This window comes from Lampetra fluviatilis, chromosome 7 (genome assembly GCF_964198595.1).
Source record: "Lampetra fluviatilis chromosome 7, kcLamFluv1.1, whole genome shotgun sequence".
In the NCBI taxonomy this organism is placed as follows: Eukaryota; Metazoa; Chordata; class Hyperoartia; order Petromyzontiformes; family Petromyzontidae; genus Lampetra; species Lampetra fluviatilis.
In genome coordinates, this window is record NC_136281.1 from 1,025,323 (window position 1) to 1,047,260 (window position 21,938).

General features: G+C 44.9%; 2 protein-coding genes across 2 annotated transcripts; one reads left to right on the top strand and one right to left on the bottom strand.

Moving 5' to 3' along the window:
• Window positions 1-3,744: 3,744 nt before the first annotated feature.
• SPTSSA (serine palmitoyltransferase small subunit A) lies at window positions 3,745-7,207 on the bottom strand. The gene is made up of 2 exons (XM_078857900.1): window positions 7,070-7,207; window positions 3,745-4,772 (listed from the first exon to the last, which is right to left on the bottom strand). Exons 1-2 carry the CDS (start codon window positions 7,167-7,169, stop codon window positions 4,672-4,674), a joined length of 201 nt encoding a protein of 66 aa, XP_078714026.1. The 5' UTR covers window positions 7,170-7,207; the 3' UTR covers window positions 3,745-4,671.
• Window positions 7,208-7,817: 610 nt separating this feature from the next.
• Window positions 7,818-21,120, top strand: LOC144933380 (TATA-box-binding protein-like). The gene is made up of 8 exons (XM_078858084.1): window positions 7,818-8,315; window positions 10,117-10,272; window positions 14,307-14,452; window positions 15,703-15,790; window positions 15,931-16,022; window positions 16,430-16,597; window positions 17,329-17,423; window positions 18,375-21,120. Exons 1-8 carry the CDS (start codon window positions 8,235-8,237, stop codon window positions 18,452-18,454), a joined length of 906 nt encoding a protein of 301 aa, XP_078714210.1. The 5' UTR covers window positions 7,818-8,234; the 3' UTR covers window positions 18,455-21,120.
• Window positions 21,121-21,938: the final 818 nt, after the last annotated feature.

Here is a 21,938-nt window from a genome sequence, read left to right on the forward strand (position 1 = left end):
AACTTGCTGCACTAGAGGGTCGGGGGCGGGGGGCTTAAGGCATAATCTGCTCGGCTGAGGTAGCCAGGTGGTAGAACATTGAGTTCTTGTGTGTAGCTGGTTTTGCCTTTGTGCCCTTAAATACAGGGGTGTTCCATGTTTGCAAAACATTAACACATTGGACGCCCCCCCTCCTACCATAATCATTTACTCAATTTAACCCTGCTGTATAGTGTTTTAGTATCGCGATTATTTCTTCATTTAGAATATAGACAGTTATATATTTTTATGGTGGTTCATAAGGCTGAAATGTTTATTTAAACAACACAGTTGTATTTGTGCTGAAGGGAGGGTGAAGGGGTGGGGAGGGTGAAGGGGTGGGGGATTGTTACCGAAAGAATGACGCAACTACTGATGTAATGGAAATTTTCTGTGCATTGTAACGGAAACCCACCCCCACCGCCTCCCATGTGTGATCTATGCTTGTCGTGTGCAGTCCATTGGCGTCTTTAACACACTCGCCCATTGGCTATTGTTGGCTCGTCGGCAATGACACTCCGCCACATGTTGCACAACTGCCCATTCTGTTGACATGGGAATAGCCAACTAGCAGCCACCTCCTCCCATAATGTCAGTGTTTAAAACGCAACAATGACATTATTTGCAAACCCAAGAGTGCGTGCACGTGCAGCAAATACAGGCATTAATTAAATATTTTTTCAATAAAGTGGAAAAGGCAAATACCCAGGTAGATTGGCGAGCATTACGTAACTTGTGAAAATATATTATCTGTTGGTTATACATTCCACGTGTCTACTTGTGTGAATATGAGCTCTATCGGACGTGTTTTTCCGGCCACAAAGGGAGCAAGCCCAGTGTCACTGATTATATTCACGAGATTATCCACTTCAATTGTCCAACTTTCACAAAACCTCTGTGCAGTCGTGGCAACTCACGAATGTTCTGCGTAAATGAATTGTCGACTTTGCCAATATACTGTTAGGGTTTTTCGGTGAAGCCACGTAGATAAAAAATAAATAATAATAAAAATAATCAAAATAATATAAATAAAATAACAAAATCACGACGTTTCGGAGGCAACACAAACTTCCGTCACAGCACAATTGCTGTATCAAGTACTACTACTTGATACAGCAATTGTGCTGTGACGGTTCCACCTGAAGACGGAAGCTTGTGTTGCCTCCGAAACGTCGTGATTTATTATTTTATTTCAAAAAAATGTATGTTATTTTTATTATATATTTTTCCCCTACGTGACTTTACCGAAAAAACCTAAGAGTATGAATCCTTGCAGTCACGAAAGCTTCAAATCTAGACTTTGCCAATCATGAATTAACGACATGCCGGTTGTACTTTGGGTCAATCATTGGAATGTGGCCGAGGGTCGTTACCAATAATTATAATAAAACATTCGCGTTGTGCCATCAGTTGAAGGGGTCCCACATTTATTCCTTGAAATTGTGTCTGTGTCTATATATCTGGATGGCTTCATGAACGAATCTTTGTTGATAGCCAGTGGGTTTGCAGAGTACCTTCGTCTTGGAGAAATCCATTTTGTGTGAGCCCACCACATTAAAACAATGATCAGCCACGGCTGAGGTATTGATCCGACCGTGTTTCAGATCTGCCTTATGTTCACGAACACGGTCCGAAACATGTCGCTTAGTTTCCCCAATGTAACTAGTGCCGCAGGCACAGCTTAATTTATAGACGCCGGGGTATTGCATGTCAGGGATCACATTTCAACCAAGAAGATGGGTACAAACTGAGCAATCATTGGAAGGACGTTATTAACCAATGTAAGTCATAACTGGCTGTGATGTTTCCATCCTACCTTCCGATGTTAGCAGTTATTTTCGACTCTCTGATTTTACATTAACAGGTTCACACTAACACAGCCGCCGTTTACATTGACATGCTAATTTCTTACATTGACATGCTAATCTCTCTCACTTTAACATCACTAACCCCGCCCACCTTGTTTATGACCCTTGGGCTACACCCATTTCAAACCTTTAAAACAGCCTGCCTCGGCAGCTTCCCCCCCCCCTTTTCTCTCTTGATGACGATTGCTTGTGTTGCGATCGAAACGTCGTGATTTTATTATTATTTTTTTATTCACTTTATTTTCATTTTTATTATGTTATTGTTCTATCTACGTGACCTTACCGAAAGACCCAAAGAATATAAAAAAAAACATGCTTATGGACTGTAGGGTAAGTGCGTTAGCGAGCATTGAAGGCTGGCGAGGATCAAGTGACTCATGAGTATTCAACAAGGGTGGTGAGGTGGTCAGCAGGTTCACTATTAGTTTACCAAAGCTTTTCCGAGCAAAAAAATATGCCCCAAGCACACCTGCTGTTTTTTTTAAGCCTTGCAATTCACCAGTGTGTGAACCTCAACAGTTGGTTGTATGACCTCTGTAAATAGGTAAGCGAAAAAGCTTTATAGCTCATCGGATTCCTCCAGGATAAATATTGATTCGGATTCAGTCGAGTTCCTTAAGAGACCTGAATTTAAATACTATAATTACAGCAAGACAACTGATATGCATTTACCAACCATAACAATTAGCATTATTTAGATTGTTCTTTCTAATTCGCCTTTTGTCCGTCCAAGAAGGGGTGCATTGCAGTAAATCTGAAACTTGCAAGTGAAAAGCAGACCGCGACGTGATATTCATTGCATTAATGCGTTTGCAATTTGTAAGGGCGCAGTGACACAGACCTATTTCATTTGAAGGATATAATCCCTTGTTTATTATGACGTCCTTTTTACTTTGATGTCTCAATAGCGTTATGGAGATCGCGTGACGTAAGGGTTCTGCCTTTGTCGTGAGGGTTGTAAGTTGACGCCGAGGGGGGAGAAGGCGCCTCAACCCCCCCCCCCCCCATGGAGAGTGACATCAGCTGCTAATTATTATGAATGGAGGGGGTGTGTCCATTTGGAGGACGTCACCTTATGATTCTTGAGGGGGGCTGCTCGATGTGAAGTGACGTCACCTGCTCATGATTATTAATGAGGGTGCTCCATGTGGAGTGACGTCACCTGCTCATGATTATAAATGAGGGGGGGGTCCATGTGGTGGATGTAACCTGTTCATGATTATTGAGGGGGGCTGGTCGACGTGGAGTGACGTCACTTGCGTACGATTATTTGTGAAGGGGGGAGTACTCCATATTGAGTGACGTCACCCGCTCCTGATTATTAATGAGGGGTGGGGGGGGGGTGTCCATTAGGAGGACGTTACCTGCTCATGAATGTTAATGAGGGAACTGGTCGATGTGGAGTGACGTCACAAGCGTTAAGGACAGACATTCCTGGGTGATTATAATAGGTATTGTTTCGCCTCCAGCGATGCATTATCTGTCGCAATAAAACATTGCGGGTATTCGTGGACTCGACTCTTAAAAGTGTACGAAAACAAACGTTCAGACTACTGTACTTCCCATTTACATGAAATGACTCATTATTTGACTCCTGATATGCACTGAAATAAACCCCCCACTTTTCAGTTTTTTAAAACGATTCATCATACTTTAAAAACAAATTAACTTTTTCATTAATAAAAACGAGCAATGGACTCATTCAATTATTTTGTCTAACATAGAAAATAGCAGTTAATCAAATTCTCCTTTACGGCACCTTTTTTGTGCAAAACATTTTTAACCACCGAAAATAATGTCAATCGTCCTAAATCTATGACGGCCACATGAAAACATTTACTCAAGAATGCCTCTCTGCTTGGAACAGGTATGATTTATTGACATGCGACTGACTCATCAGGGCAATTCTGTCAATTCAGACACAAAACAGTTACACAAAATGAAATCGTTCACACTACTCTCCAGACGCTACACATTTCTTAAATATATCATACACTGGGTATAAAGGCTGCGTATTTTCACATTTCTGCACTGCCGACGATTACTTGTCCACATCATTAAGTGAATGCGTTTCGCTGCAGCGAGTCAGAAACTAAGCGAAGTAATGGGGGAGTCGAAATTCCTCCCGGCTCCCAATCAACAGCAGCTACAATGCCGCTATTTACAAGAAACTGGTGACATTAGTTTCCGGTTACATTTGTATAAATCACTCACTACAAGGCATTGAAATAATTTATTAAAATGCAGCAATGTAATAAATTACAGTATTTCATTGTAAGGCATTTTTAATAAACAATTAGATAACCACTTAGAATACAGCAATTTTGTTGGAATGCTTTACAGTTAACCGCTGTTTAAAAGCACCACAAAATGTTAGAAACTTGCGTCGTCACCTTTTCAAGAGTGCGATTTGGATCACTCACAAACCTAAAGTAAAAAAGCACAGCCACTGCATGCAACATTCAGAAACCCTCTGAATAAACAATAAATAAAAATTAACAATGTAGTCAGTCATACAAATACTATTTCAGAAAACATGGGCAGGATGGGGGGGGATTCCTGAAAAATATATCTGTACTTGTACAACAGACTTGTAAAAATGCACACAGTTGGTCCTCAATGCGACAGCATAACAAGGCATGTGTTTTGGTGAAGATGGAAATTTTGAGCAGGTCTCCAACGGGACAGGGAGAACAGGCTGGGCTGGCTCTTGCACGCTCGCTCGGGTCGTGCGCACTTCTTGGGGGCCCCTCGCACAGAGACGGCTCTGGCCGGACAGCCATGGTCACATCAGCTGCAGGTAGTGCAGCGCTGCAGAGATGTGTTGTGGCATGAAGACGTAGGCCGTGTACACGGCCATGCCCAGCACCGCCAGCAGGAACGAATCTGAGCGTTAAGTCAAGGCTGCACACGCGGGGACGGCATCCGACAACACACAAAGATCCTCCGTATAGTATTTTACAGGCTGTTGCAGCGAGTACTGTTCGCAGGCACATATTAAGGCCATACATTGCACGATGGATGGGGTGGTGTGGCCAGCACCATGCCTGGCTGTTGTTCACACCCCGTGGTAGGTACTCGTATAAGACTGAATTGACATAAGGGAGGCCCAGGACGGTTCAGATATTTGCCAGTGATGTTGATCGTGGTGCTAACCGTTGCACCACCACTCCACCACAGCAATGAACTCGTTAAGAGCATACACACGGCCACTGCGGAAAGCAAAGTCTGAAGAGAGTGACGCGATAAGTGGAACTTATCCTTCAGTCCACCTCATTATCTTTGCTGGCAGGGCAATAAGTGCTCTACAGTGATATTATTCATTTTGGCTTTGACTGTTTTCAAAAATCTAACCCGAGGGGAAGATTAGGATTGGTCAAGTTCATGGAAAAACATGAACGTGAAGTTTCAGTCACCAGTTGACAAAGGGACCATGCCATCAGTTGTGGTAACGTTTTTTAAAAATTATTTTCTGTATGTTTGTATTGGCAAAGTTATAAATTCCTTTAGTAGTCACTGTCGCAGCCTTATATGGACAGGTTTCGATTTTTTTTATATACTTGTGTAACTAGCTATCATTCTGTACCTAAATATTTTCAGAAACATGCAGCTTACCTCTTTACCTAATAAAAACAGTGTAATTGCATCCATGTCATATTACGGCCACGATTAGCCACTGCCAAGCACGCGGCTTGAATAAATGACAAGGACTTTGTTTACACACACAGCCAATGCCCCCAAGGCATCTCGGGAGTCAGGCACGCTATCCACAATACATCATAAACATACCAAAAGAACCCTGTAACTCAGCCCCAAGCTCAAAGTTCATGACCACCCACATATTTGTTGATTCACTGAACAAGGGTGGGCATGCTGGACATTGAAATACTGCTGCCGAGGCGTCACCAGCTGCGATGGCCACTGTGTGGCGATATTCCTATCGCTGGTTATCAGGAACTCGCCCAGCAGAGGGCCCTAATAAGGCAAAGCCGTTGACCGTGAACGATGCATTCAGCCGCATACGTCTGTTTATCAAATACCATACGTTTGAACAAAAATAGTTAAACCAATGATAACATTAACTGCAAGCTTCTTGCAACCATCGTCTTTTCGACGTGCAGCTTGTATTAGCTGGGTGGGGGTCGACCCACGCATATTCGGAATTTGAGTGGGTGTTAATTGCCCTTATTTCACCACGCTGGTAAGTGCGGCTTGATAAATGCGGGAATCATACACGTGGAAGCAGAGGCATTGCACACTATAATGGAATTGTCTGGATAACCGCGACGGCTGTTATGCATGAGGCCCGGGCGCATTCCGGGTGATGTGGTTATAGGGGCGATGTGGTTATAGGGGCGATGTGGTTATAGGGGTGATGCTGCTGCTGCGAGATCGGCCGGGGTTACCGTCACGCCAACTCCGGTCATCATCGCAGCGGCTTCTGCCATCGAACAAGACGATGGTGGGGGGGGGGTCACCGCATCGCGCGCTTTCAGATGCGCTGCTTCTGCGGCCGTCTGGAACGTTCTTCCTTTGACACGATGAAGCAACGGAGGAGCTATGCACTTTTGAAACAAACTACTTGCTGTTTAGATTGTTCTACGCACCTCCGATGAGCACGGTCGGGTCCCCCCCTGCTGCTGCCATCGCGATACACGTCTGGCTGCGGGTTGCCGACCCTCTCCGGACCAGCCGGGAGGAGTCTCTACCGGAATTGACAAGGCGATTAAATGTGATGGTTGTAAGAAAACAAAATACGCACGGGCTAGCTTCAGTCAAGAGTTTGCAACCCTTGGCTGGTCGGCGATGCTCAGCACCGCGGGTTGTAGAACTCTTCTTGAAGCAACTCGGCGCGTGTTTGTGTCCTCCCCACCGTGCGGGGCCTGCCTCTGGCCCGGGCCCGTGGTGAGCGCGGGGGCGAGGACGAGGGGCGAGCGTCGTCGTCGTGGTTGTTAATCGATAAGTGAGAGAAACCGCGTGGCGCTGGCAGTCTTTCCCATCACCTCGCCCTACCCCTGCCCCAGCCCCGCCGCGACTCGACGGCCTCACGGCGACCCCCGCCTCCACGTAGCGGACCCGGGCGTTCGAGCAGCCGCGCACACGCGACCCGCACGAACCACGCACACGCGGCGTGACCACCACACAGAGCGCGCCTCCCGTCAGGGCCGCCGTGGCGCGGATACTGAAGGCGGTTCGCTCCCAGGGCTCCAGCATGTAGAGCGCCGTGACGAGCAGGTACTGGTGGTAGACGCGCGACAGCCGCTCCCACGTTCGCAGCGCCATCTCGACCTCCTCCTCGTTCTGCCTCACTGCGAGATACAGTCCCGCCCCTCACCCCGGAGCCCCGCCCCTCACCCCGGAGCCCCGCCCCTCACCCCGGAGCCCCGCCCCTCACCCCGGAGCCCCGCCCCTCACCCCGGAGCCCCGCCCCTCACCCCGGAGCCCCGCCCCTCACCCCGGAGCCCCGCCCCTCACCCCGGAGCCCCGCCTCTCACCCCGGAGCCCCGCCCCTCACCCCGGAGCCCCGCCCCTCACCCCGGAGCCCCGCCCCTCACCTCGGAGTCCCGCCCCTCACCTCGGAGTCCCGCCTCCCTTACCCCGGAGCCCCGCCCCCTTACCCAGCAGCCCCGCCCCCTTACCCAGCAGCCCCGCCCCCTATTTCAGCCCTCGCGACAACCGCAACCCCGCCCCTCTACCCCCGCCCACTATCAGCCCCGCCCCGTCGTTGTGGAGGCGGGGCCTGAACCGAGGCGAGGTCACGTGTCACACAGCTGGGGTAGCGGGGGAAGGGGGGAGGGACAAGGGGGAGGGGTTCCCCCCCCATCCTGCTCTCTAAGCCCCCGCCCCGCAATTCAATTCCGTAGAGCGTACGCGTGGCGAGGCGCCACGCGATTGGTCCTTCCGCGCGTGTGTCAGTGCGCGCGCGCGGACAGTCCGGGGCTCTCGCGCGCGATTGGTTGCGGCGCGCTTCGGCGTCGAACAAATCGAACCAATGAGGCGGCAGCACAGAGCGCGCCACTCGTATGCGCAGTGGGGATTGTGAGCGGCGAGTCGCGGCGATCGAAGACCCGCGCCTGGCCTGAGCCGAGCCCCGCCGAGTCGCCTCCCCGTCCAGCCGAGCCCCCCCGCGGCTCGACACGCCGAGCCCGGGCACGCCGAGACACTGCCCAGGACCACCCAGCAGAGTCCCGCTCAGCTGAATCCCACCGAGTCGTCTCCTCCACAGGACCGGGCCTTGAGGCCCCCACCCTGTGCTGGAAGCCGGCCCCGCTCGGCTGCGCGCCGCCGCCGCCTCCTCGCCCGGGCCCCGCTGGTCGCGCGCGGCCCCCTCTAGGATCGCGGCGCACCATGGACCCGTCGGGCAGCAGCATGCCGGGCAGCATGTCGGGCAGCATGTCGGGCTTCTCTCCCAACCTCGGCTCGCAGCAAGTGCGTGCGCCGCCTGAGGCGCAGGGCCCGTCTCGTGGCCGGTGTCTCCCAATCTCGCGTGTTCTCTCGGGCTCTCGTGTTCTCTCTCGCATGGCTCATCATAACCTGTCCACTACCTCCTGGATCTTCTAGCCCTCTCCGCCCTCCCGTCTCGTGTTTTCTGTCTGTATCATGTCTGTCTCTCCTGTTTCCGATCTCTTTTCTCATCTTTCCTGTCTCATCGCTCGTCTCCCTCGCCGTACAGGATTCCCACTGTCTCCCCCATTATCTCTTACGTCTTCACGTCTCTTATGTCCACCTCTCTTGTGAATCTCTTGTTTCCGTTCCCCCTGCTGCTCTCCCTTATGCTTCTGTCCCCCTAATATGCAACTCTGCATATTAACCTCCACTTCTCACTTTTCACTATTACAAACAGGCTATCCTGGTATCTTGAGTTCTCACCTGGTTTACAAAATTAACTTGTTGAACCTTTCCGCCTCTTCATCCGGTCCCATGATTGCTTCTCTTCTGTTCCCAATTTTCGTAGCCCTGTAAATGTGACATGACGATTATTGAAATAGTAGAGCTCTGAACGCGCTGATTGTGCGAAATCCATTCAGAAATTAATTTGGTCTTATTGCAGGTAATCATTCTGTTAACACTGAATTATTGAACATGTGGAGGCTTAAGCCTTTTGCCTCATATTTCGATTTTAATGCCTCCATTTGCCAGTGTTCACGTCGTTTTCGCTGAGGAATAGCCTCTAAGTGACTTCCCGAATGAATAAGAGATTCGTCATTCATTTACAGTCTCACATGAAGACAGACGTGCTACCACCGAGCTTGAAGACTAACACCTTCGTGTTCAATTCCTGGAATGCCAGCTGAAGTTTATTTTTTTATTTACACTCGTGAAAGAAAGGCTGACGTTTCCCGATGGTCTTGCATGCTTGGGTAACAACCCAGCCTTTTCCCGTTTTGTAAGGCCATTGCGCAGACAATATGCTTCCAAAACGCGATAGCATTTGTGTTTACACAGAAGCCGAAATCTATTTGCAGAAAACCTCTTATTTGTACAGCACGAGTAACCGGAGAACGTGCGGTCATGTTGGGCCAAGCGTAGTGTGGTGCTTTTCAATGTTTTTGTTGCAGCCACCCTGAGTATTTTCAGTGCCTAATGTCACGGGCTTTAATATCTGGGTTTTATCAGAAGACACTTTTTTAAAATAATTCCCTGCAGATGTTACAGGGCAGCTGTGGTGGTTCACCCACGGTTTGTTTCCGGGTCGGCACAGCAAATCGCTGGGTAAAAAAAAAATCACTCCTAATTTGTCGTGAGGACCTTGGCTCAGATATGTTCGTGAAAAAAATCTAAAAGTGCAATAAGCTTCGCACAAGTGTCATTGTTAAATTATCCCCCGCTTGTTGGAATATGGAAGCCTCTGCTGTTCTGCACGCAGCAACATTGTTTTTTATATGAAAAAGAATACTGGCCCCCAGAATTGTGATGTGGCTTTGTCACCGCTGCTAGCAGTGAAGAGCAATGCCTAAAAGTCATTACAGAATGAACGCACTGGTTTTTCGGTTATCAATTCGTTATTAAAACAATTACCAACAATGCAGCCAGTTTCCATAATGCCATTTTGTATGTGCTTATATTTTGGTAACAAATCAGCACAATTTTCTAGTTGTTTGGTAAAGGTGGAAGTGACTGGTTTTTTCCTTTCATTTTATGTTGCTGGTGGTTAACGTCATACTACAAACACATCTTTGACCAGGCCAAATGTGTTGTGCATGTTAATGGGTGTGCGCTTTGCGGGCAGGGTGGGATGACGCCTGGGATGCCGCTCTTCAGTCCCATGATGCCCTACGGGACAGGCCTCACCCCACAGCCCGTGCAGGGCTCCTCCATGGGCATGGCAGACGATCAACAGCAGCCCCAGGCTGGGACATCGCAGCAAGACAATGGAGCCTCACAGGTATGAGTGTGTTTTGAGTGCATCTATTCATGGGCACCTGCAATATGCTTGTTAATAAGCTGCCATTGACAATAACAAACACTGCCCTGCCACTAATGGGTACTCTTTTTAAATCCTTTATATTAAGTTCGCTTGCTTGCTTGCTTGCGTGCTTGCTTGCTTGCTTGTGTGCTTGCTTGCTTGCTTACGACCGTGCAAATCTTTCGGTCGTTTTTTAACCCACTTCCCGTGATCCAATCGAGCTGACATTTTCCACACAGACTCGTTGTGCGAGACAATTAATGTTCGTGAAAAAAAATTCCCAAAATTTTACACTTTTTAGGCAAAAAAATTATTTTACATATATTCAAATAGAACTCATTCATGGCTTTGGCTGAACGTCACAGTGTAAGAGCCCAGAGCGTAACCCCTCCACAGGCCGTGGCGGAGTAGCGCAGTTGGTAGCGCCCTCGCTTCCCATGCCAAAGGTCGCGGGAGCGATCCCCGCGTCCTCCTCAGGCGAATATATTTTTAAATTCTTTATATTAAGTTCGCTTGCTTGCTTAGGACCGTGCAAATCTTTTGCTCGTTTTTTATCCCACTTCCCATGATCCAATCAAGCTGACATGTTCCACACAGACTCGTTGTGTGTGACAATTAATTTTCGTGAAAAAAAAATTCCTAAATTTTACACTGTTTAGGGAAAACAAATTAAATATTTAATTACCAATTGCTTAATGGTGGCAGACAATCATCTGACCCATAGGTGGCAGCCATCTCAAGCCAGAGGACGAGAGGACTCTAGCCGCCACGCATATAAAGGATTTATAGTGAAAAACTTTGTTTTAACGGGTTTACTTGTTATTGATCCCAGTGGGGTGATTGGTTATGTCTGTCCCCGACCGACATTTCAACTTGTGACCTCACAGTGTGAAGATATTTTTTAAAAGGAGTTTCTGCCCATATATGGCAGACATTGTCATTTCTACTTTTTCTTCACTGGCCTGATTATTCTCTACCAGAATCCGGTGTTAATAGATTTGTTGCCAACACATTAATCTGACTGTGTCTTACAACCAACAAAGAAAATGTCTTTACAAATGTAAATTAACGTTTTTTTTTAATAGAAAGACTGTTTCAGCCAATATTTGAATAATAATATCCCAAATGGTAGTAATTCAATTGGATCTGGTCATTATTCCACCGAAAATGGTAATAAAGGGGTTTCCACCAATTCCCAAATCATGCCTATATAGTTTTATCTCATTATGGTGGAAAAGATGGAGATGTAGGAATTTGTATTGAACTGCCATTTGCAAAGCACATTTAACTATTGTAAACCCATAATTTGCAGACCCAGAATATGTATTTTTGCGTAATTTTGTAACACGATAAGCAACACATCTTTGCTGATAAGTTTTTTGCAGATGTTTGCAAAATCGAATGGGTGCAATTAAATAGTATATTTTTTTATTTGCTAACATATCTGTTTAAAACTCTTTTTTACCTGACAATGTATACAATTTGGTGTAATGTACATTGAGGGTAAAAAGTATTTGATCCCCTGCTGATTTTGTACGTTTGCCCACTGACAAAGAAATTATCAGTCTATAATTTTAATGGTAGGTTTATTTGAATAGTGAGAGACAGAATAACAACAACAAAATCCAGAAAAACGCATGTCAAAAATGTTATAAATTGATTTGCATTTTAATGAGGGAAATAAGTATTTGACCCCCTCTCAATCGGAAAGATTTCTGGCTCCCAGGTGTCTTTTATGCAGATAACGAGCTGAGATTAGGAGCACACTCTTAAAGGGAGTGCTCCTAATCTCAGCTTGTTACCTGTATAAAATACACCTGTTCACAGAAGCAATCAATCAATCAGATTCCAAACTCTCCACCATGGCCAAGACCAAAGAGCTCTCCAAGGATGTCAGGGACAAGATTGTAGACCTACACAAGGCTGGAATGGGCTACAAGACCATCGCCAAGCAGCTTGGCGATAAGGTGACAACAGTTGGTGCGATTATTCGCAAATGGAAGAAACACAAAAGAACTGTCAATCTCCCTCGGCCTGGGGGCTCCATGCAAGATCTCACCTCGTGGAGTTGCAATGATCATAAGAATGGTGAGGAATCAGCCCAGAACTACATGGGAGGATCTTGTCAATGATCTCAAGGCAGCTAGGACCATAGTCACCAAGAAAATAGTTGGTAACACACTACGCCGTGAAGGACTGAAATCCTGCAGTGCCCGCAAGGTCCCCCTGCTCAAGAAAGCACATATACATGCCCGTCTGAAGTTTGCCAATGAACATCTGAATGATTCAGAGGACAACTGGGTGAAAGCGTTGTGGTCAGATGAGACCAAAATGGAGCTCTTTGGCGTCCACTCAACACGCCGTTTTTGGAGGAGGAATGCTGTCTATTACCCCAAGAACACCATCCCCACCGTCAAACATGGAGGTGGAAACATTATGCTTTGGGGGTGTTTTTCTGCCAAGGAGACAGGACAACTTCACCGCATCAAAGGGACGATGGACGGGGCCATGTACCGTTAAATCTTGGGTGAGAACCTCCTTACCTCAGCCAGGGCATTGAAAATGGGTTGTGGATGGGTATTCTAGCATGACAATGACCCAAAACACACTACCAAGGCAACAAAGGAGTGGCTCAAGAAGAAGCACATTAAGGTCCTGGAGTGGCCTAGCCAGTCTTCAGACCTTAATCCCATAGAAAATCTGTGGAGGGAGCTGAAGGTTCGAGTTGCCAAACGTCAGCCTCGAAACCTTAATGGCTTGGAGAAGATCTGCAAAGAGGAGTGGGACAAAATCCCTCCTGAGATATGTAATGCGTATGACATGCGTTTTTCTCGATTTTGTTGTTGTTATTCTGTCTCTCACTGTTCAAATAAACCTACCATTAAAATTATAGACTGATCATTTCTTTGTCAGTGGGCAAACGTACAAAATAAGCAGGGGATCAAATACTTTTTTCCTTTACTGTATATATTGGCCATGTGCTTGTTTGTTTACTTGCTTTGACGTTTGCTATTAAATATAAATTCTCATAACTCCATTATAGAGGTGGTGACATAACCTAGTGGTAGCGCTTTCGCCACTTGTTGCAGAGATTCACGGTTCCAATCGAGCAGCTACCCTGATTATTTCTGCGCGTGCATTAACCAAATATTATGCGCCGTCTGCTTCGGTGAACGTGAAACATTCTGTGGCGTCATTCGCGAGGGTGCCTCGTGTCGGCGTCATGGTCAAAGTTACCCATAAATTCTGAGTTAAATATACAGTAAACTCTCGGTTATCCGCGTGCGGTTTATCCGATTTGCGGATTAACCGAGCACCTGCGTTTTTGACAAATTTATAAATCATGGATTTTCCCTTCAGCCCAAATTAATAATCTGAAAACAGTTATACATTGCTATTCTTGTAAATGTTTATTACAAGTAACGTAATTAAACCGGACATACATGTGCTCCGGTTGATCCGAAATCCATGTGATCACCTCTACAGCGCAGTAATTGCATAGCTTTACAACAGTGAGCGGAGTTTGATTGACGTTGATTGGCATGGCTCTGCTGTCCACTAATTGGGCCGAGTCTTATGCGTGGTAGCAGGAAAGTGTTATCACTGAGCATGTGCATCGATCGGTAATTTATACCTATATTTGCGGTTTTTGGCACAGAAATCCACGGAAAATTAATATTTTTAGATTACCACAATTTTGAATTATCTGCGGCTGTCCTCCACATCATTAGCGTGGATAATCGAGTCTCCTGTACATAGCAATCGTCACCCCCTCCTGCACAATATTGGCATGACCCTCCTGAAAAAAAATCAACAATCATCATGTATAGTGGAGTGTTGGCTATGACATGGTATTTAAATTTGACGTATGTTTGATTTGGCAAGCATGCATTTCAACACTTGACTGCATTTTCAGATGTTGGTATAAGTACTAGCATGTACAAGATTGACTTTATTGCAGCATCATGATACGAATAAGCAGGGTTTCGGTTGTTCCCTTGTCTGGCACACAGATGCAAGTTTACCAGACACAAGGGAGCAGCACCACCACAGCCCTGCCTGGCTGCGCCCCCCTTTACCAGTCTCCCATGACGCCCATGACTCCCATGACACCCATCACGCCGGCCTCTGAGAGCTCGGGTATCGTTCCACAGCTACAGTACGTAACACAGCACCCCGGCTCAATATCCCGATGAGACAGTAATACTTGCAGTTATGAATGTAAATTGTTATGCTTTAGATGCAAGTGAAATATTGCTGGGATCCAGAACACCCTTCTTCTGCTCCACACCCCCCCCCCATCTGGTGTCTGCTCAACATCAGGTTTCTGTTCTGTTGGTGGCCAAATGGATTTGGAAGTGATGTACTGGCCTCAAAGGCCATGTTTGGCATTTTGCTGCGATGCTGAATGTCGGGAAAATTGGTGCATTAGCCTAACAATGGGGTTGTTGAGACTGAGCATATGTTCAAAGAAGCTGGCCAAATGTGGGTTGTGTGTGTGCTGGTATTAATAATGGGATGGATACAAATATAGAGCTGCATCCTAGTTCTTTTTTATGATCCACCAGATTTGGATCCAAGGACCTGAATTCATTGGATCCATTAATTTATTGTGCACTGTCAGAGGTAGGGGCGAGGGGGAAGTGAAACAGGAGGGGGTCTAGGCCTCTGTAAAGGTGGCATCTTTGCATGCATGAATTGTTTGTGACTGTGTAGATGGCATATTTTATGTTACTGTCGTGGATATTCTACATGTGCGTTTTAGATTTAAGCTGTGTGTACTCTTATCATGCACGTGTATGCATTTATGTGTTTTATTTATTTGTACATATTTATTTATCAGAGTTGCTGAAGACAGTTCCAAAGGCCTGTTATGCAATGTGGCCAACAAGGGAGATCACCCATGAGTTACGGTCTAGGAGCTAAGACTTTTCTTGAATTGAGCACGTTTTAGGAAAAGAGACTGAGAGGGAGTTCCAAAGTTGAGGACAAACAGATGGAGGAAGCGAGAAATGTTGCGTCTCTCACTTTTTGGTGGTTGACCGCAGTGTGGATGGAAAGAAACGGTAGATCCCAATCTTCTGGGCTGTGGTTGGCCAGTAGACGGTAGTACAGAAAACTACAGACCTTTGTGTATGAGATTGATTCTGAGTGTTCCTTCATTTGTGAGCTTTTCTCCGGGCACTCCTGCTTTTCTCCCACGTACACAATGCTCGTTAAGTAATTGGCCAAATGTTGTGGGATGCTCCTCAAAGAGTTGAATGTAAAACCACAAGCAATTTCCATCGTTTCATGATATTGATTGCAATTATTCCATTTTTTTATTTAATTATGTACGTAACATTTAAGAGTATTTGTGAATGGTAGTAAATATGCTCACCTATATCTTGTTTTTTGTTTCATTACCAGGAACATAGTATCCACAGTCAACTTGTGTTGTAAGCTGGACTTGAAGAAAATTGCCCTTCACGCGAGAAACGCCGAGTACAATCCCAAGGTACAAATATCAGATAAGGTTTTTTGAGTTCATCGTTATTACAGCCTGGAACTAGGTTATACGTGGCACATGGATCACGTGGAGCCCTGGCAGCTTGGCCCCGTTGGCACTAACTTACCGGCCTGCGGTGTCTTCCCCAGCGCTTTGCCGCGGTGATCATGAGGATCCGTGAACCCAGGACCACGGCGCTCATCTTCAGCTCCGGCAAGATGGTGTGCACAGGTGCCAAAAGGTATACTTCTGCCTCGCCACCTGTCATGTGTGTGTGTCTATGATTAAATTATCCATAAAACTTGATTACCCGCGATATTGTCAGTCTTTTGAAAACAATGTATCTGCATACCATTTGAACGTTCGTGTTTTAAGGATTATCTCAAACGTTGTTTATCAAACTCCAGTCTTTGACACCCCGCAATAGCTGTCCATGATTACCAACCATCAGGTGCATATAGTGTGCAGTTGGTTAATTTTCAAATGAATACAAACGAGTGGTAAACATTAAAAGGTGAACTGTGAAGAGTTGTGAGGACCAGCGTTTGAGGGACACCCATCTATAGCACTGATGTGCTGTTAGGAGTTCACGCGCCGCGAATTCTAATGCGTGTTCCGCTATCTGTGGTTGTGGTTTTACAAACGCAGTGAAGACCAGTCCCGTCTGGCAGCACGCAAGTACGCACGCGTTGTACAGAAGTTGGGCTTCCCCGCCAAGTTCCTTGACTTCAAGATCCAGAATATGGTGGGCAGCTGCGATGTCAAGTTTCCTATCCGCTTGGAAGGGCTGGTGCTTACACACCAGCAGTTCAGCAGGTGAGCAGTCACTGGTATCCGTAGCCCTTTGCAGAGCTCAGCTTTTCCATGCTTATTGGTGAACAGTCAGCTGACTCACCATCGTGGTTCGTTTATTGACAGGAAGCTGGATGGCCAATTTAGCTTAGCTTCTGTTGATTTTTCTAGAATGTAACCCTAACCTGCTTATCAACAAGTAGATAGTCTTGCATGTGGTCACGAGAGAACCTGATAAGAGAATTTGTGAATAATTGGAATTGCCCTTGGATATTATTAACTGTCCTTGGTTCATGTTATTTATACCGCTTGTCCCGGGGATCTCCTCCCCTGTGCCACAAGTGTGTGTTTATACATGTACAATTTTTTTTGTTGATTCACTGCTGAATGAGGGTCTCCTGAAGCCTGTGCGGGTCATGGGGCTTACTTGACACAATCTCACCATGTGGGTCAGTGAAGGCGGGGGGGCATAGATGTGGAAGCTTAAGAGTACAGTACAACAAAATATGTTGCTGCGCTGCCCTCTGATGCCCACCAAGAAGCCCCGCAAAGCTCGATGACATCCTGTTTGTTGCACCATGACCCCCCAAGCACTATCTTGGCTCAAACCTGCTTAGCTTCTAAAATCTAACAAGATTGGCCACCTTTATGGGTGATTAGGCCATAGGTTGATATGTTTTGTATATATATTAAAAAATTATAATAATGCCCATGTTAAAGTTCAAATATGTCCCCTTTCCACTGGTGTGTCATAGCTACGAACCGGAGCTCTTTCCTGGACTCATCTACCGCATGGTGAAGCCTAGGATCGTGCTGCTCATATTTGTGTCTGGAAAGGTGGTGCTCACAGGTAATGCCAGGGATGGTTTGGGAAGTGGTAGCCTGATGCTAATTATGTTTGAGAAAAGTGTGCATTATGTCTGCCTTGCAAACACTACATTTTTATCGTCGAATAAGTGCAGTGAACTTTAAAATTAATAAATGTTTATCCTCTCAAGGTTTCTTTGAATGTTAAGTAGTTTGCATGTGTTATCCAAACTGTTGGCAATATCGCTTTCAATAATGTAAAATGTGGTATCAAACTGTTAGTCAATACTATACAGAAGGACCATCACCGCTCAGAACATTAAACTACAATGCATTTTTCTGTTATAAGATAGTGTTAATGATGAATACATTTAATAATATTGTATTTATTTTACACCACTGACAATACACTTGTACCAAAGCACTTAATTCTAAATAGTTATAAAGCTCTGTCACAATCGAGTAATTTAACTGGTAAAGTTAATCAACTTTGTCAAATTCCTTGAACTTTATCATACGTTTCACATTTTTTGGTGGCGCTCTAAACAAATATTGGTGGAAATCAAGTTGGGTTCACAACGTCCAGTGGGACAATGTATGAACTCAATGTATTTAATGTCCACCAGCGTGGACTGGTACTAGACTTGGTGCCCTATATATCCTAAACATGACTGCCACACGTGGAAATATAGGTCACCCATCATTTATATTGTTTGTTCTTTCTGTATCTGTGCCCTCTTTGTCTCCCTGGTCCTGCTATTTCCACCTCTTTCCCTTCACCATGTTCTCTGCTCTACACATCATGTGTTGTATTCTCTGTTATCCTCTCTCTTATGCAATATTCTAACACTGCAATATCTCACTGTTCATGTCAGAATTTGTCTTGTCGTTGCCACTTCTAAAGTATTGAGATACGGTCATATCTAGAAGTGTTACGAGTTTAAAGTTTATATTATTATTTACGTCTTTTGCTTGCAATGTTTTATGCATGCAGGTGCCAAGGTACGCGGGGAGATCTACGAAGCCTTTGAAAACATCTACCCTATTCTGAAGGGCTTTCGAAAAACAACGTAACATAAATCAACTGGGACGGAAACAATAAAAACCCAGAATTCCTCACCAGTGATCTGTCAAGCACAAGTCATGGAGGCTTAAGTATTGCCTACAGATCGGATCTGGATGTACATTTGTCTATAACACACTTTTGTACTTTAATATGAAGACAATGTTAGCGATCATTTTACAAACGCTACCTACGTCGGGTTTAGCTTTCCGACACTGGTAGCATTTGGATGTTTATTTGCCACTTGTTTCTTTTTAGACTTTTTTTTACTTGTTTTCAAATTTAATTTTACATTTCTGCCTACGTTCCAAAGAAACAAGTGTGACTGAATTATTGTGGCATGATGTGGAATCAACTTTGTTCCTCACTCCTCGGACAGTGTAATAGGCCTGCAATTACTAATAAACTCATTGTAACACATTCTCTTGCAATATATTACTGTAAATAATGCGAAGGCATACCAGAACATTGCCTATACCTATTACGCACAGGTAGATTTGAAGCCTGCCTGATTGCTGTACTGGCTGTGGTGCCTATAAGGGGCAGTATTACCAGCAGGTTATTGACAAGCTATCTGGACAGAGATTTAAGTGTTCTCACGTGGGACTCGAGACACACTGACTTTTTCACAAGGTGAGACATCAAGTCGCTTCTGAAAGCAACCTGTAATGAGTACATTGCAGCATACTTGCAACAGAAGGAGAACATGCAGAGCTAAGAGATCGACAGTTCTACAGAGAGTAATTGAAATGCTTAACGGATTTGAACACAACTCTCAAGCATGCAAAAAAAATCGAAGCATATCAAATGTAAAAACATATCACCATCATAAAACAATTGCTCTTGGACATACCATATAAAGTATCCAGTTTGTCACATCCAATTTAGAGGGAATAAATGTTGACTGCAAGTAGGGACGTGGGTTGTTTCCAGAATGCGCTGCGTACTTGAGTGAACATTCTTCAAATCTCGTGATAACTTTTGGTACATGGAAGTGGGACTTTTGTATTGAGATTTACATCAGGTGAAGTCCAGTAGAGTAATACCCCGGTTTACGTTGGGGATGCGTTTCTGAAAGGTGCGACGACAAATATCGAAACCACGTTAATGGAAGCGATTTACAGGGTGAGCTGTGGAAGCGGAAGGCTGAGAGGCGACGGATGCTGTCAGCGACGTAAGTGTGGGCTGAGACGGCACAAATCGGGCCGTGCTATTAATAAAGTGACCGTATTTGGGAAACGACTTAGAAGGGGGAGACGTACATCGGAGTATTTTCTGTATAAGCACACCAGGTAAACGTACAAGTAGATCTTGATTGATTTGAAAACATGTCAACCAATTTATTTTTCTGTCGGAACAAGGAAAGGTAAAGTGGTTTGGAATTGAATCGCATTCAAGAACAGCAGTCCTTATTTAGAATCGTACACATGGTGTCTAAGCCATTCAGAGCGGTGCTGTGAGCGGACTTGTCAATCACTACACCATAATCATTGGCAATGAAGGTGCTTGCAACAATGTGTTTGCGAGTGGAGAATGGGAAATATGTGAATAATAAACATAACTTGATTGTTCTGTGATATTTTGTTTGTGTTCTGAAGTACAAATGAGAGTAGAGTCAGATTCCCAGATGTTTGTAGGATTTAACATTTTTGAGGCTAGAGACAGACACGGTGTGCTTATGGAAATTGTGCCATGATCGGAGATCAGGGGACTTGCGGCGAAGAAAATACATTTATTTCTCCTTGCTTTCAGGATACATTTTAAATGAGATCCTGTTGAACAGGATTGGAGTGAAATTCAAATGTATTTTGAACTTCAACTACCCAGAGATAGGTTTATGTATGATCACATCTGTTGCATACAAGTGCATTTCTGAGCATATAAATCTTGTGTCGACATTATTTATGTAAATGTAAAACAAAAGAGGTAATCGTACTGCACCAAGAGGAACCCGCTTGGGGGTCGAAGAGAAAATCTTTTAGAATTGTAAGCGCTTTCTTGTCTTTATGCAGTTGGAAACCAAACCAAGGGCCTTTTTCTTTTTTCGGAGTTTATTTTGAGGGTTGATTTTTGAGTCACCAGTGTCAAATGTTTTTGATGAGGTGATGTAAGGAACCGAACATTTTTCTTATCTGGAAAGGTAACTGAACTTGAGGTAGCTGTTTTTTTACAGGTGGCCGTGATCTAAAGCCTCAACGGCTTGAGTTGTATGAACCCTGACCCTAAATGTAAACATTGCTTTTGTACTATTTCTTTTTCAAATATTTCTGACAAATTCACAGACTCTAGATTGTCTGTTCCACCTTTATGTATTGCGCGATCAGAAGTACATTTCTAACAGTTTGGGTACTAATTGACTTTAAAAACTTTTACTGGGATTGGAATGTAACTGCCAATCGCAAGTGTCGGTGGTATAGCATCAAATCCAGCCGAATGGTAATGATTCAAAGAGGCTAGGGCATGAGCTATCCTAAAAGGGGTTTGTAACGTAAGGTGACAAAGAGCTGCGGTTTCTGAAGGTGGGTTGCCTCCACGGCTCGAGCCCGTGGAGAGCCGTGACGAGGACGCGCAATGAGTATTGAGGACCTGTATAAGATGCTCTCTCACCCGCGGCATAGTCATTTGCAGAGGCTGAAGGAGACAATGCAATGATGATGGAGTTGTGAATAAATCTCTGGTGGCAAACCAAAATGTTTTCGTATCCTTGTTTTGAATTGTTCACTGCTTTAATAATAATTATAAAGTAACTTGATCACAATTGTGCAAAGGTCCCTGAGTCTTAAGTTATATGATGATTTAGTTTTCCTATAGTATGCTGCAGGAATTTAAATGTTTATTTTTTCGGATTGAAGAGTAGAAAGCTCCAGATATGACACTTGAAAGTAGTAAATACCGTACTGTATTCTTTGGTTCTTTTCGGTTAAGTCACGTCTAAAAATAAAATAATAAATCAAAATAAAACAACACATTACGACGTTTCGATTGCAACACAAGCAATCATCATCAGGCATAAAAGAAAATAGCAACAAAAATCTAACTAGAAAACTATAGACCGACATACAAGCAGACAGACATCACAACGGCACACATATAGAGGAGTATACAGGCACACGAAAATTAAATAACCTAGTAAAATATTGAAATGTGATGTAATACAACACAGAGAGTCGGTTAACACACAATTAACGCATGGCCTGGTTGACTACGTGTTTCAAAATTTGCTAAGTTAGAATTTTAAGTGTGAGCAACAAATATCTAACTAGAAAACTATAGACAGACATACAAGCAGACAGACATCACAACGGCACACAGAGAGAGGACACAAATCGGCTGTGTGAGCAACAAACATCTAACTAGAAAACTATAGACAGACATACAAGCAGACAGACATCACAACGGCACACAGAGAGAGGACACAAATCGGCACAAAGAGATGGTCGTTTCTGTGACGGTCCCTTAAATATAGAGAGGAGGGGGAGGGGACGGGGGGAGGGA

Bases quoted from the DNA above. Each gene is read 5' to 3' on its own strand.
- SPTSSA (XM_078857900.1), bottom strand. From the start codon at position 7,169: ATGGCGCTGCGAACGTGGGAGCGGCTGTCGCGCGTCTACCACCAGTAC. The intron at 4,773-7,069 runs GTATCCGCGCCA...CTTAACGCTCAG, and splicing joins CTGGGAGCGAACCGCCTTCA to ATTCGTTCCTGCTGGCGGTG.
- LOC144933380 (XM_078858084.1), top strand. From the start codon at position 8,235: ATGGACCCGTCGGGCAGCAGCATGCCGGGCAGCATGTCGGGCAGCATG. The intron at 10,273-14,306 runs GTATGAGTGTGT...TCTGGCACACAG, and splicing joins AAGACAATGGAGCCTCACAG to ATGCAAGTTTACCAGACACA. The intron at 15,791-15,930 runs GTACAAATATCA...TGTCTTCCCCAG, and splicing joins ACGCCGAGTACAATCCCAAG to CGCTTTGCCGCGGTGATCAT.